General features: G+C 33.5%; 1 protein-coding gene across 2 annotated transcripts in view; it reads left to right on the forward strand.

Moving 5' to 3' along the window:
• Positions 1-16,077, forward strand: part of LOC143256389 (putative E3 ubiquitin-protein ligase makorin-1) — a 49,802-nt gene extending 33,725 nt beyond the window's left edge. For both annotated transcript variants that reach the window (XM_076513570.1, XM_076513571.1), the window contains 4 exons: positions 3,709-3,923; positions 4,182-4,292; positions 7,717-7,876; positions 13,741-16,077. In XM_076513570.1, coding sequence (XP_076369685.1) covers positions 3,709-3,923; positions 4,182-4,292; positions 7,717-7,876; positions 13,741-13,863 — 609 coding nt within the window. In that variant the 3' untranslated portion in view covers positions 13,864-16,077. The remainder of the gene's footprint in view (positions 1-3,708; positions 3,924-4,181; positions 4,293-7,716; positions 7,877-13,740) is intronic.
• Positions 16,078-16,967: the final 890 nt, after the last annotated feature.

Genomic DNA, 16,967 nt, shown 5'->3' on the forward strand with positions numbered 1-16,967 from the left:
TAACATTATACTTCTAACTGGCAGTATTTCAGTTGACATTATACTTCTTACTTGCAGTATTTCAGTTGACATTATACTTTTAACTGGCAGTATTTCAGTTAACATTATACTTCTAACTGGCAGTATTTCAGTTAACATTATACTTCTAACTGGCAGTATTTCAGTTAACATTATACTTCTAACTGGCAGTATTTCAGTTAACATTATACTTCTAACTGGCAGTATTTCAGTTAACATTATACTTCTAACTGGCAGTATTTCAGTTAACATTGAAGGATTTCACATACAAAAATCATATTTTTTACTCAACTATTTTCAGTAAACTAAAAGATTTGTCTATGAATATATTGAGTATTTGTTTTGAATAATCTGTGTGCAAAAGGAGTTTCACATTCAAATTCAAAATAGTTTTTCTATTCCCAGAAATAGTAAATCTTTGTTTCATTAGTTACTTACTCTTTTCTAAGGTAAATTTGACTGACCTATGACCTAATGACCACCAAAAAATCTAATCTAAATAACCATTTTTGTATTTCTAGAATGACTTGAAATTGTAACATAAAATCACATTTGTTTGACCTAGCTAGCTTTAACTTATAACAATGTATATCTATTTATAACTAATATTTATTGTTTTGTGGTCCTTTTGATTGTTCTTTGAATGTGTCAGCATTATAATCTGTCTGCACATTACAAGTTGTAAACCAAACATTTACACGTTGCTAACATTATACTATGGAATTATGTTACCCATGTACAACTCCCATACTTATCATGTGTCTTGTTAAACTTTTTTATTATTAATATCCATTTTATATAATCTAACCTAAATAGATTTATAGTTTTTATAATAATGACATTTTAAACAGGAATATCACACTTTTCAAATCTTTTCTTCTAGTGGTTCATTATCAAGGATATTTAAGCCTACTTTTATACAGTAATGGTACTAATACAACTAATTTAACTAAATAATGCACTAAAGAACATAGACTAATAATATGCATGAAGTAGACAATTTTTACCTTCCTCTTACAATTTTTCTGGCTTTTCAGTGATGCAACAACAGTCGTCTCAAATTAATTAAAGCTAGTCGTTAAGTTTCTCACAGGATTGTTGCTTGTACTCTGAGTGAAACTGTCTGTTACCTGTTCAGAATGCAATGATATCTAATATGTCATTTGATGGATAAGTACATTAACTTTCTGTTTGTTATATATAATGAAACGGAACAGAGAACTGTGAATACATTTTCAAAGAGTCGATGTGGCAGAAAGAGTTTGTGTTTCAGTTGGTAGCTTTGTAATCAAATAAATTGAAGTCTTTTTATGGTTTGTCTGAGAAATAACTATTCTGTTATAAGTGATATACATTTCTTTCTCTTTCAAAGGATGGTGGAAAAAATAGAGAAAATAACATGCTTAATGAAAATGTCACATTCATCACATCAGGGAAAATCTGGAATATAGAATTGATATACTATTAAACTGTGGATTGTTAGCTATGATTGTATGCTATGATAACTGATATACCACAAACAAAATATAGTTTAATAACATTTTGAATGCAAGACACTAAAACATTCATGTCATGTCGTGTATAAAACAATACCTGGATTGAAAGAGTTAACAGAAACTTAATAGTAAAGGATTGATATTCATAAGGGTTAGTTAAGCCTAAAAATACTAAAATCTGGGGTTGGATTCTCCATCATGGACACATCAGAGATAATTCAATATGGCTGTATTTTAAAGCAGACAACTAGTAAGGGCTTAAAATAGTCCAAATATAGATAAAACTACATCAGACTTTATAAATAGGGTAATTTACAAAGATTCTGTCAACATGTGGAAGATTAGAATATGTGAAGAATTTATAAATAGGGTAATTTATCTAGATTTTGTCAATCTTTTGGAAGGTTAGTATGCCTGAATAATGTATATATATATATATATACAGTAATTTACCTAGATTTTGTCTACATGGGCAAGGTTGGTATATGTCAAGAATTGAAAATATGGTAATTTACCTAGAAACTGTGTACACGTGGAAGTTTAGTATGTGTGAAGAATGTATAAATAGGGTTATTTATGTAGTCTGTGTACATGTGGAAGGTTTATTATATATGAAGAATATATAAATAGTAATTTACATAGATTCTGTCTACATGTGGAAAGTTTAGTATGTGTGAAGAATGTAGAAATACGGTAATTTACCTAGATTTTGTCTACATGTTGAAGGTTTATTATATGTGAAGAATATGTTAGTATTGAAATTAACCCAGATTTTGTCTGTGTATGGAATGTTTAGTGATTGATATTATAAAACACGTTTGGCTTGTGTCAATAGAAAACTGTTTGACTTTCACTGGTTTATTTTTGGAATTTTCAGTAAATGTAAACTTTGTGATTATCGAATTAAAATAAATCTTTAATGCATTACATGATACACCCTTTGACACATTACATGATACACCCTCTGACACATCAGAGAATGTCTGAGAAAAATTTATAGAAATATTTCTTTCCATGTTTCCCTTTCATCTTGATCTGAGTTTTTTCCTTGGTGCTTCTAACCCTGAGAACCCATGTGTTTACATATTCTTTTGAGTTAACTTTTCAAAAACCCCAGTCATGTTATCAAGAATAATAGTGTTGAAAGATACTTACTTTGATCCTTTAATGTTGGTGTAACAATACATAAATTGTTTCTTTTCATACTTTGTTTCCACCTGTATTGGTAAACTGGAATTGTTCTCACAGTTTTTGAAGATGTGCAGATAGTTTCCCTTTTGATGTCTAGCTTCTCACATACTCTTAAGTCATGCTGTACTAACATTCTATTGGTTTCATTATTCCCATGTGTAAAACTCTTAAGTCATGCTGTACTAACATTCTATTGGTTTCATTATTCCCATGTGTAAAACTAATAAGTTATGCTGTACTAACATTCTGTTGGTTTCATTATTCCCATGTGTAAAACTCATACCTTCTGTTTGTTAATGTCCAAATAATGGAACACTTTCATGTTTCACATTTTTGTTTGTATAGCATAATAACTTTATATAATGTATTAGACATCTTAAAAACTACAGTTTCTGATTGTGGTATACTTTACCAGTGATATCCCATAGAATACCATCTTGATACTTGTCTTCCATTGTTTACACTGTGGATAGCCTTGAGTTACATCATGCTTTGTCACTTCCACAATTTTGCTCCCTTCAAGCTTTTTGAGGTTGACAAACGTGTGTCTGTTCCAATGTTTATCAAGTTACAGATTTAAAACACCTTACCACCAGTGTGTATAACATGAGGTCATATTGTTTGTGTTTAGAGATAACATCTCTAGTATCACCATTGATGCTAAAACCACGTGTACATTCCAATTTACTTTTGTTATTCAGTTTAATTTTAGATGTGGGAACAATGTGATCTAACTCGGATTTATCTCAGATTTAGGAACAATGTGATTTATCTTAGATGTAGGAACAATCTGTTCTAACTTAGATTTATCTTAGATCTAGGAACAATGTGATTTATCTTAGATGTAGAAACAATCTGTTCTAACTTAGATATATTTTAGATATAGGAACAATGTGATCTAACTCAGATTTATCTTAGATGAAGGAACAATCTGTTCTAACTCAGACTTATCCTAACTTGTGATATTCAGGTTATTTCTTCTGATAAATTAATTTTTCATCAGGATTGTTTAAAGGAAGTGGAACGAGATATGGAGCTTTCTTTCGCTGTTCAGCGGAGTGTTGGGAAGTGTTGTGGGATATGTATGGAACCTGTTTTAGATAAACAACCACGAGAGGAAAGGTTGTTTGGAATTTTGCAAAATTGTAATCATGTTTTCTGCGTCAGCTGTATTCGTAAGTGGAGAAGCAGCAAAGAGTTTTCATCTAAGCATATCAGGTTTGTGTATTTCTTAATCTTACAACTAGGTAAATATCTTCATTCAGTATTGTACTGTGTGTTGTTGTAGTTTGTATGTAATGTTGTGTTGAGTTGATTTATTTTTGTAAGAGCTAATGGAGTTTGACTTTGTTTCTGTAAAGTGTACATTAGCAATGATTCAGTTCTGATATGTGATTATTATGTATATTATTATTATATATTACCAATGATGAATTTCGATTAATTGATACAGCTATATTTGGTTATCATATACAGAGCTTGCCCAGAATGTAGAGTGTCGTCAGATTTTGTAACACCAAGTCAGTACTGGGTGGAGGAAGAAGACGAGAAAAAGAAAATAATTGAAAATTATAAACAGGCCTTAAGGTAGAGTTTTGTGTTCAGTATAATTAATTATACAAGTCTTAATTATAAACAGGCCTTAAGGTAGAGTATTGTATTCAGTATAATTAATTATACAAGTCTTAATTATAAACAGGCCTTAAGGTAGAGTATTGTATTCAGTATAATTAATTATAGAAGTCTTAATTATAAACAGGCCTTAAGGTAGAGTATTGTATTCAGTATAATTAATTATACAAGGTAGAGTATTGTGTTCAGTATAATTAATTATACAAGGTCGAGTATTGTGTTCAGTATAATTAATTATACAAGGTCGAGTATTGTGTTCAGTATAATTAATTATACAAGGTCGAGTATTGTGTTCAGTATAATTAATTATACAAGGTAGAGTATTGTGTTCAGTATAATTAATTATACAAGGTAGAGTATTGTGTTCAGTATAATTAATTATACAAGGTAGAGTATTGTGTTCAGTATAATTAATTATACAAGGTAGAGTATTGTGTTCAGTATAATTAATTATACAAGGTAGAGTATTGTGTTCAGTATAATTAATTATACAAGGTAGAGTATTGTGTTCAGTATAATTAATTACACAAGTCTTGATAGGTGATGGATGTATCTTACACACCTGACAAAATGTCATTTGTGTTCAGTATAGTTAATCAAATATAATTATACAAGTCTTGATAGGTGATGGATGTATCCTACACACCTGACAAAATGTCATTTGTGTTCAGTATAGTTAATCAAATATAATTATACAAGTCTTGATAGGTGATGGATGTATCCTACACACCTGACAAAATGTCATTTGTGTTCAGTATAGTTAATCAAATATAATTATACACGTCTTGATAGGTGATGGATGTATCCTACAACCTGACAAAATGTCATTTGTGTTCAGTATAGTTAATCAAATATAATTATACACGTCTTGATAGGTGATGGATGTATCCTACACACCTGAAAAAATGTCATTTGTGTTCAGTATAGTTAATCAAATATAATTATACAAGTCTTGATAGGTGATGGATGTATCCTACACACCTGAAAAAATGTCATTTGTGTTCAGTATAGTTAATCAAATATAATTATACAAGTCTTGATAGGTGATGGATGTATCCTACACACCTGACAAAATGTCATTTGTGTTCAGTGTTTAGTATAGTTAATCAAATATAATTATACAAGTCTTGATAGGTGATGGATGTATCCTACAACCTGACAAAATGTCATTTGTGTTCAGTGTTTAGTATAGTTAATCAAATATAATTATACAAGTCTTGACAGGTGATGGATGTATCCTACACACCTGACATAATGCAATTTGTGTTTAGTGTTTAGTATAGTTAATCAAATATAATTATACAAGTCTTGATAGGTGATGGATGTATCTTACACACCTGACAAAATGTCATTTGTGTTCAGTATAGTTAATCAAATATAATTATACAAGTCTTGATAGGTGATGGATGTATCTTACACACCTGACAAAATGTCATTTGTGTTCAGTATAGTTAATCAAATATAATTATACAAGTCTTGATAGGTGATGGATGTATCCTGTATGTTTGACATAATGCAATTATGTGAAGTGATATAAAAGATAGATTGTACACTTTTGGTATGTTCTTATAAAAACTCACACAAAATAACATTCATGGTTAGGACTATTTCAGGACAACACTGGAACAATGCAAATAAAATAATAATCGTATTTTTTGAAAAGTTGTGCATGTAGACAAATCTTAACATTCACATTTGAAGTGATTGGAGGACAGGCATGAATAATATTGACGTTAAATATTATATCACAAACAGGATGTTAGTATGATTATATTATATATTGTATTATAGAATGTTAGCATGATTATATTATATATTGTATTAGAGAATGTTAGTATGATTATATTATAGAATGTTAGTATGATTATATTATAGAATGTTAGTATGATTAATTACTAACAAGTTAGTGTCAAACATTCTTTCTGTTTCACTAAGAACCAAAGCTCTGAGCTGCTTATAAACTCCACTGTAAAACATCATTGGTGCTAAGAACCACTCAACAATAAAATATGGTAAATTTACATTTTTATTCTTTTGTGAAACCAAGTCTGCAGCACAATTGGTCTTTTGAACTTCATAAAATTGTTTTAACTGATACATTAACATAAGCATTTTCCAACACTGGAGGCAGGCACTTTTGCTTGGCATACAATAAACTGTTATCAAATTTTGTTATAAATATTACCCATGATTGTAAAATGAAATTTAATTTTGAAAAAAAAAAAAGCCTAATTATTTTAATATTACTACGAACTTCAGAAATAACTGATAAATAAATTATTGCTGTTTGATTTTACTTTCATAAATTTTGATTTCACCTATATAAAAGTCAGTGTATGCTTCATGTCACATCACAATTAATTTCTTAAAATAGGAGGAGTAATAAAAGTCACAATGCATTTATCTAGATAGAATAGTTTATCTTCTGTACATTATGATTTTAATGACAGGTGTGAGAGGGATGTCAAACTTTATAAGTGTTGTAAGTGTTGGTATAATTATTTTAAAGTGAAGACACACTGTGTGATTGCCTGGTTTAGGGCCAAGCCATAACATTTAGCATCAAAATAAAAATATTGATTCAGTTTTAAACTTAAATCATCTCTGAATTAAACTATTTGCTCTTATATCACTAACGTTTTCAATAAAAGTTCTCTTTAATCATTGGAGACTCTAAATTTAGAAGTAAATATTTTTGTATCTTTGTTGTCTATACATTTTACTGGTTGCTGATAGGTTGACTTCTTCTGTCAACAGTTCTATGTTAAGGTTGACAATATATGAACCATAGTTGTTGTTGGTATGTTGACTTCCTCTCAACAGTTCTATGTTAAGTTTGGCAATATGTGAACCATAGTTGTTGCTGATAGGTTGATTTCCTCTCAGCAGTTCTATGTTAAGGTTGACAATATGTGAACGTTAGTTGTTGCTGATAAGTTGACTTCCTCTCAACAGTTCTATGTTAAGTTTGACAATATGTGAACGTTAGTTGTTGCTGATAAGTTGACTTCCTCTCAGCAGTTCTATGTTAAGATTGACAATATGTGAACGTTAGTTGTTGCTGATAAGTTGACTTCCTCTCAGCAGTTCTGTTAAGGTTGACAATATGTGAACGTTAGTTGTTGCTGATAGGTTGACTTTCTCTCAACAGTTCTATGTGGTGTATGTCTGTGTTGTTAAATGGTTCACAGCAACACTTATCTGAGGTAAGTGAAGGAAACAGAAGAAAGGCTAAAAAACACAAACTATAGGTCTTTAAGATAGATAGTTATTGTAAAGATATTTTGAGTTTTAATACTGAAATCGTAGAATACACTTGGAAATTATTAGAAAGTTGCTGATATTTGAGTTCTTTGTGTATTTTTTTCCTTTTCTCCAGTGCAAAACCTTGTAAGTATTTTAGACAAGGACAAGGGGTTTGTCCATTTGGTGGTGCTTGTTTCTACCTACATGCATATCCAGATGGAAGGAAAGCAGAACTTCCACCGCCCAGGCCACGTCGCAGACAGAATCAGGATGGTGAACTGGAAACAGTCGATGTAAGTCTTATCTTTTGGAACTTTTGTCTACAAAAGAATGAGTTACATTACTTAAGATAATTTTCTGTATTAGCATTTTGTCTGTGTTAAAGTGTGACCAGAAGATTGTCCTATTACATTTATCAAATCTTTCCATATTGTGCTGCCCTCTATATGTAATTTTTTACAATTTACAATGCATACCACAAGCCTTCAGCTCCCCCATCCCCATTGGAATTAAAGATTCCATTATGTCTCTCATACAAATCAATGTCATAGCTCCTTCTGAACCTTTCAATCCTGGCCACACTGATTAGGATTTCAATTACTTGTCTTTCTCCCTCTAGAGCTTGTTTTGCCTTCCTACACCCTGCTCAATGATTCTGTTCAACCCTCATTGGATTTTTTGAATTTTGTTTGTCAGGTATGCAATGTTTTGTCTGTTAGTCCTATTTCTTATGACCTAAATTTTTCCCTTGAGGGTTTTTTCTGGATATGTCCTCTCCCTCCTCAGTTCCTTGTTATTCTGCCTGCCATCTTTAGCTTTGGCTTTTCAGATGGGGATTCTTTATTTTTGAGACCTTTTGGGTCATGATGCCATATTGTCATGGACTCATCTCCTGGCTCCTTATCTACAGAAACTATGTATGGATCCTATTTTTTAGATGCTTCATGTTGGACAGTTTTGGAGTCTTTCAGAGTCTAGGGTCACTTAGGTCCAACAGCAATCCACCCTTTCTCATCTGGTGGCTCATTTGTCTCACATAAAGCCAAGCATGGCATTGATTCCTATCTCCTTCCCTTCCAAGCACTTGCTTGTTCTTTCTTCCCATGATGCCACTGTTCATTGTTTTTCATGGCAATTCACTACACAACAGTTGTTTTGATAGAAGCTCATCTGACAGCTTTTGTTCATTAGTGGAGCCCTTTCATATCAGATGTTTGGTTTCACAAAGTATTGTCAAAAAGTTTTGTTATCCCATTTCTTACTCTTCCTTTATTCAGTGTGTCTATTTTTTTTCTTCCTTTTCAGGATCACTCGTTGCACCAGTGTCTTTATGAGGTAATATAAGAGCTCCTCACACAGCAGGTTCTACTGTTTGTTTGCAGTTCCTAAAAGACTGAGGACTGTAGGGTGGTTTTTGACCTATCCTTTCTGAAACAATGCATTCATGCCACAAATTTCACAATGGAATTCTACCTTACTCTTATTGGGCTTTTACTCCAGGTCTTTAGATGACCAAGTGATTGTCTGTAATGCTTATCTGCATTTTCCCACCTTCAGCTTATCTATTGTAGAGTAGTGTACCAATTTTGTGACTTTCCTTTCGGACATGCTTTTGCAATGTGTCTTTTGGTGTTAAGTGCAAAGCTTCACTCTTTATTTTCCTGCTCCGAGGTTGTGCTTTACTTTTACGTGGACATCTGGTTTCTTATTGCTCTTTCCAAACAGGAGTTGGACTGTCATAGTAATGAACTTCTTCTTGAAACTGTTTGGGTGGATTAGTTGATGAAATTGGAGAAATCCTTTCTTCATACAACCCAGTACCTCATTCATTTGGGTGTTTTCTTTAACACCTATCTCAGTAAGGCTCAACCTTTCTGGCTCTGTTCCCTGGAATTGGCTGTTCAGAATGCCTTGTACTACCCTTACACTGCTCACAAGGTTCTGTTGTTTTGGGGATGAGGTCTTTGACTCTTCTCATATCTTTCAGTTGGGCTCATACACTGCCCCTTCAATGGGTCTTCCACAACCAGTGGAAACTTGTTTGGTATTCTCCAACCACGTTTTTTTTTTTCCACATTATGGACAAGGCTCGTAGTTCAGTAGGTGTCCCAATTCCTTCTCTTTAGCCAGATTTGCACATGTTCATTGATACATTTCTTCAGGGCTGGGGTGTGTGGTTCACTACCAAATGATTTTGGGCTGTTGGTTGGTGAAGGAACATTCTATTCATATGAGCATTCTCAAACTTTTTGCTGCTTATTGGGCTTTTGGATTTATTTTTTTTTCTATCTCCAGAGATCGGTTGGTCATGATCCACTCTGACAGTTCAACAGTGGTGGCTCATCTCAGTCCTCAATGGGGCAAGCACTCAGTTGAGATCCTTGTATTTTCTCACCTAGAATCTTCTTGTTTTCCTTATGATCATCCCATTCATTTGGTGTGTTACATACTGAGTGCTTTTGACCATGTGGTTGATTATCTTTCTAAAACGGATAGAATTTACTTGTTTTTGGCAGCTTTGCAATTGTTGGGTTCCCCCTCAATGTTCGGTTACTTTTGATTTGGTCTCCTGTTTCCCATTCTCAAGCTTTATCTATAGATGTCTTTAACCAGGATTTGTCAAACAAGTTCCATTATGTTTGTTCTCCTATATGATTTCTTCACTGTGTAGTCTACCTCATCCATATATCACTTTGTGCAAAGTTCTTCTGATTGTTCCTTAATGGCCTGCTCAACTGTGGTTTCCTTGCTTGCTCTAGTTACAGTTGTTTCCTCCCATCTCGCTACCATTATTTCTCAAACTCGTTTGTCAAACAAGATCACTCATTCTGCATTCCACATTTCATGTTTTTCACCTTTACTCTTGGCTTTTGTCTGGTCCACTGGTGAGGATATCTCAAAGTGGGTAACATTTCATTTAGCATATTCCATTTGTTCTTCATCCATGGCTGTGTATCAATGGAAATGGAATGTTTTTCTCATCTGGGCCCTGGCCTTCTCGTCTAACAGTTGCTGACGTCTCTCAGTTTCTTTCATGACTTTTTTTTTGCAAAGGGATCTTCCATCTCCTTGATACCTTGTTATCATACTTTTTGCTTTTCTTATTACCACAGGGTCTTTCATTCCCCTGTCCTTACACTTTTGATCCATTTTTTCTGGATACATTGGCTGCCTAGTTGTCCAATACTTTTGAATTGAGACATTAATCTTGTGCTCTCTTAACTTTATCTCCATTTGAACCCAGTGTCATGTGTTTTTTGTTTTGGCTTTTCCTTAAGGCATATTTCCTTTTCCTCTTAGCCTGTGAGTGTTGTCAGTTGGATATATTTGGTGTCACTCTCACACTGTATTATCCAACATATCTTCTTCTTCAGCAGCTTGTAAGGGTAACTTTTCCTCTTAGCCTGTGAGTGTTGTCAGTTGGATATATTTGGTGTCACTCTCACACTGTATTATCCAACATATCTTCTTCTTCAGCAGCTTGTAAGGGTAACTTTTCCTCTTAGCTCTGCGAGTGTTGTCAGTTGGATATATTTGGTGTCACTCTCACACTGTATTATCCAACATATCTTCTTCTTCAGCAGCTTGTAAGGGTAACTTTTCCTCTTAGCCTGTGAGTGTTGTCAGTTGGATATATTTGGTGTCACTCTCACACTGTATTATCCAACATATCTTCTTCTTCAGCAGCTTGTAAGGGTAACTTTTCCTCTTAGCCTGTGAGTGTTGTCAGTTGGATATATTTGGTGTCACTCTCACACTGTATTATCCAACATATCTTCTTCTTCAGCAGCTTGTAAGGGTAACTGCTACTTTCTTGCTTATTTCCCTTCCTTTTGTTTCTCATCCTAATCCAGATGGACTTCCATGTTTGGTATGTGCCCATCATTGTTATATTGCCTACAAAGCTTCTTTCAGAGGTTCCCATTCCTATCTATTTATTTCCTGATAACCATCTTTCTCTTGGGGTTTTTCTCTCTTGTATTCATTATTTAATTCAGTTGACTTGTTCCTTTTTTTCCTCTTCCCTTGTTGTGTGTCACCTTCCATTAAATCCACTTTCTCACCATTTCCATTGTTTCTTTTCTCTGGTGACTGACCTTTGGAGGAGATTTTACAGTTAGGCATGTGGAGCACCCTTCAGCCATTCATCTAGTGTCTTAGCCAAATCAAAGTCTGAAGTATAGAAGACCCAACATGGCCAGGTGGGTTAAGGCATTTGACTCCTAATATGAATGTTGCAGATTCAAATCCCCATCACACCAAACATGCTCCTCCTTTCATTTGTGGGGGTGTGACGATCAATCCCACTATTAGTTGGTAAAAGAGTTACCCAAGAGTTGGAGGTGGGTGGTGATGACTAGCTGCCTTGCCTCTTGTCTTACACTGCTAAATTAGGGATGGCTAGAGCAGATATCCCTTGTGTAGCTTTGAGAGAAATTAAAAAAAACAAACAAAAAAACTGATGGTAGAAAATACCGAGGATGCAGAAACCACAACATGATGAAGACAATGGGAAATGAATGGCTGAGACTTTAGGTAACTCTTTATTAATGCTTTCTTTTCTTTCAAAAGGCCCTTGCTTTGAATTTCATGTATTGTATTCTGCTCTGTGGCAAGTGGTGCCTGACCAGGCAGTCTTTCTACATGAATCTACACTGTATGTAATGTTGATTTATGTGCTCTTTCCATGGCTTTGCATTCTTACCTTCGAAATGAGGCGTTTCACAAGATCACTGGAGAGTCAGTCACCTCGTGATGTACGTTTCATAAATAGTCTTGTTTTAGACTGTACCACTCATGGATGGCGTGGGTAAAGCAGAAGGGAATAACTGCCCATTCGTGCTATGCCTTGACTGAATAAATCAATATAGTCTGCTTGTCAAAATAAAGTTTTGTGATTACCCATTGCAATGTCTGAGGTTAGCTGTTTCTCTGGGCTCTCAAATGTTCTTTCAGTTGAGTATGGAAGTTTTACCATGTGCCAGTGCTGAGCTGCTGGGTGGTTGACTGTGGAGGCCTCCTGCTCAATGGGTTACACACAGGTGGCTATAACCTACTTAGTTCAGGCAGAGTAGGGTGTTGGTGTAGAAGGCATACCATCCTCTGGATTTAATGACCCATATGACAGTGTCAATGCAGTTCATTCCTTCAATTAGGTGTCCTTGTCCTGTTCTCATGTGAATGTTGGTACCCCACAGAATGATTTTTGTTTATCTAGTGAGTAAATTTATGTTAGTCCTCACACAGGAGTTGTCCATCTTCCTCCCTTGTTTCTTCCTTCTGTGTGCTAGGTTGTTTCTGTTCTTGTTTCCTCATTTTCTCATGTAATGGTGATATTGTTGACTTTTTGATGTTTTGGACCAGCCTGACTTTTGTGATAGTTGATTCCATGAAATGGAATTCTTTCAGATAGTAGATGCTACATTCCTGGATTCTTGGCTGAATGCTGCTCTTGTTCCATACCTTGGAGTCAGTCATTTCTTCACATCCACAATTTTAGGGATGAGGTGATGATGGTATGCCGTTTTGGGTTTGGAGGTATTTGACTTACCAACTAAGGTCTGACATGACCTAACCATTCTACACCATGAGATCCATCATCCTTTATCCACTTTCCTTGTGTGCGATTGAGTTCTTCATTTATTTATTTGTTTGATTGAGATCACCTTCCTGACTTGGATGTACTCCCTTCCTTTTCCACCATGTTTGTTTGTAACTGTTCGTGGCAAAAGGATATCTGGTTCAGAATTGGTACATTGTCCCTTCTCAGATCATCTGATCTGTTTCTTCAGAAGTGTCCTTTTAGCGAGGTTCATTTGTTATTCCCTTGCACTGGTCCCTCCCTCTTTCTCATGTTGAATCCTAGTGAGGACCCTCCCTCTTTCTAATGTTGAATCCTAGTGAGGACCCTCCCTCTTTCTCATGTTGAATCCTAGTGAGGTCCCTCCCTCTTTCTAATGTTGGATCCTAGTGAATCTTGTGAGAGAAAGGAAGTCCTGTATGAGAAGTTATAATTTTCCAAAACTGAAAATTTATTTCTGATAGTCTACTGATCAGTTGGTTAACACACTTTCATTGTATTTTTATATCAGTAAAGTGTTCCAACAGTTACCAAAATGAGACCTAATATTAACATAGTTCCTTTTTTTTTTCACAGAGAATACTTTTGTGGGATTTCTTTGATTTCTACAGCGATCAGATATTGTTTCACCTGGACATTGAAGACATGCTAGATTTGTTCACCGATACTGATTCAGAATATAGTGATTTAGACTTATAGGAAAGTTTTCTTGCTTCTCCATGTTTTTTTGAGCAAACTTTTCAATACCATTGCCAGTTTGGAGAAGAAGAAGTGCAGATGTAGGTTATTTTAAAGATTACTAAAGAATGAAACGCTTTGTTTGTGGAATAGTTCTCTTGCTTTATGCAACAGCAAGACAATATTGTATAATCAAAAAACAATTTGTTATAGAGGTTGAAGTCTTAATCTTGTAATGTTACTTTTCTTGATATGCTTTTTCTTCTATTAAAACTTAATAAATGTTTAACATTCTTTACAAAATCCATCTTAATGAACTGCCTTCAGTAATTTTGTCAAATGAAATTTTTCATTTTACAAGTTCTGGGATATTTTGTTTTGTTTCCATGTGTGGTTTTAGGACTTAAGACAAGCTTCTTAAAATGGTGTTCCATTACTTTTTATATGCGAGTCAGCTTGCTCCAGTCTTGATACCACTTCTTATAATAGAGAACGTAATTCATCTTCTGGAGATGTACTTACATCAAGGATGCATTTCTGACAATTTTATTTCCTTTCAATATTTAGCATAGTTTTGAAACAGTTTTGAAATTAAGTCCAACATGTTTATTGTATGTCATATGGTCAGATTAAGTCAAATATGTTTATTGTATGTCATATGGTCAAATTAAGTCCAACATGTTTATTGTATGTCATATGGTCAAATTAAGTACAATACATTTTTTAGCTGCACCATATGACATACAATAAACATATTGGACTTAATTTGACCATACGACATACAATAAACATAGACATTTCTTTATTTTTTTGCTATTTGACAGTTTAGTAGTTTGTGTCAAATGCCTCCACTTTAGAAATCTTCAGTTTAAAATTCACAACTTGATGTAGATGTCAGTGTTTTAGGTATTTTTCCAACCATTTATCTTCATTTAATCTTGTGTAATTCTACTTTCAATTCTTTGTCTTATTTACTCTTCTGTAATAGTTTCATCAACCTTTTGTCTTCATTTAAACTTCTCTAATAGTTTTTCAACCATTTGTCTTCACTTAACCTTCTGTAATAGTTTATTCAACCCTTTGTCTTTACTTAACCTTCTGAAATAGTTCATTCAACCATTTGTCTTTACTTAACCTTCTGTAATAGTTCATTCAACCATTTGTCTTTACTTAACCTTCTGTAATAGTTCATTCAACCCTTTGTCTTTACTTAACCTTCTGAAATAGTTCATTCAACCATTTGTCTTTACTTAACCTTCTGAAATAGTTCATTCAACCCTTTGTCTTTACTTAACCTTCTGAAATAGTTCATTCAACCATTTGTCTTTACTTAACCTTCTGAAATAGTTCATTCAACCCTTTGTCTTTACTTAACCTTCTGTAATAGTTCATTCAACCCTTTGTCTTTACTTAACCTTCTGTAATAGTTCATTTAACCCTTTGTCTTCACTTAACCTTCTGTAATAGTTCTTTCAACCATTTGTCTTCACTTAACCTTCTTAAATAGTTTATTCAACCCTTTCTTTACCTTCCCGTAATCCTCTGTAATAGTTCATTCAACCCTTTTCTATTTCTCACTTTTTCCAATAGTTTTTCACATTATTTAGTTACTAGTAATAATAGATGTTTAGAAATAAGTGATTTTATATAAACCCAGTGATCAAATTACATTTTGTGAAGTTATTTTTTACATTGTTTATTTTGGGTTTTCACCAGCTAGTAAACTTTGTGATGTAAGATTAACAAATTAATCATTTAACTTTAAGGTTTTCTTCAACAGATCAATAAATGGCTTATTTTGTCTCATGTTTATGAAATATTAATCAATGAACAAACTGCATTAACTTTTGCTGTATTTCAATTATCTATTTCTGTTTCAATCTTAGTGTTTGTTATGGTTTTAAAGTTTACTGTTTCATTCTGGGTGAAGTGGTGTTAAAACTAAACGGTAGTTGTATTTTCCTAGATGCTTGAGTGACAGTGTTAAAGAGACATATTAGACTGTTGGTTGGTAACAGTTCTGTGTGTAATTTCTTTCTAAACCACAATTTTGAAATGGATAATAAAGAGGTACTATTCTGTAGTGTAATTTAGTTTTTAATATGAAGCTTTTGCCAGTGAATGATATATTAACTGGCTTGATGAATATGGTTGATTGTTATTATTGTAGGGTATGTATTGTAGAGACAAAAAAAGAAATCGTTTGATGTGAATAAATCTAAACTTTGCAATGAATTCAGTGTTAGCCTTTGTTATATTAACTGTATTTGTAGTATGCTAGTCACATTTTGTTTTGTTTGGTTTATCTGTTTTGTAATCTGTCAGACTGGTGGTCTGTATAAATCAGTGTACATTGACAAGCTGTCATACTTATCAACAACTCTGGGTTACAAATAATATTGCAACTGCATAGATGAGTAGATTGGGATTGGAAATAAGTATCAACATGCAAGGGCTGTCAGCTGATTTGTGTAGAATTCAGAGCAACTTAAACAGTATCGTCAATCTGTTGTGGTGTGTTGTTAATGTCTCGTTAGTCTATATGCACCACAGGTTTGAACTTCTCTTTTTAGTACTACAACACCAACCTTATGGAAAACATAATTGTAAAAATTAATTTTCCCTGTTAGACAACGTAGTTGCTAATAAAGAAATCTTTAGGCATAGCACTAGTAAGATGTACATATAATCATCTTGTATTATAACTGTATCTGAGTAATGATGACTATTATGCTTCTGAAACATGATTGTTATATACTTAGTGTGTAGATAGCTTTGAAAAAACTGTTTTGGTGCACAACTGTGTTTGTATAGAGGCAGAAATATCCTGAGAAGGTAAAGATGAATCAAGATAAACATAACTAAAGCTAAGTCTGTGGGGAAAAAACAATTGGACAAAGACTACACTTTAAGTTTATTATGTGAGAAAGATCACAGAATAAACACACTGACTGATTAGTGTGAAAATTACTAACACTTAGTATGTATGAATAGGTTAGTGTGAAAATGTTTGATACTGAATGTGTTAAAAAACTCAGTGTGATATTGACTTGGGGAAATGTTGAAAATGATCGGTGTGGAAATGACTGAAGTTGATGTGAAAAAATACTTGGTTTAACAGTGAC

This window comes from Tachypleus tridentatus, chromosome 7, assembly GCF_004210375.1.
Source record: "Tachypleus tridentatus isolate NWPU-2018 chromosome 7, ASM421037v1, whole genome shotgun sequence".
Classification (NCBI taxonomy): Eukaryota; Metazoa; Arthropoda; class Merostomata; order Xiphosura; family Limulidae; genus Tachypleus; species Tachypleus tridentatus.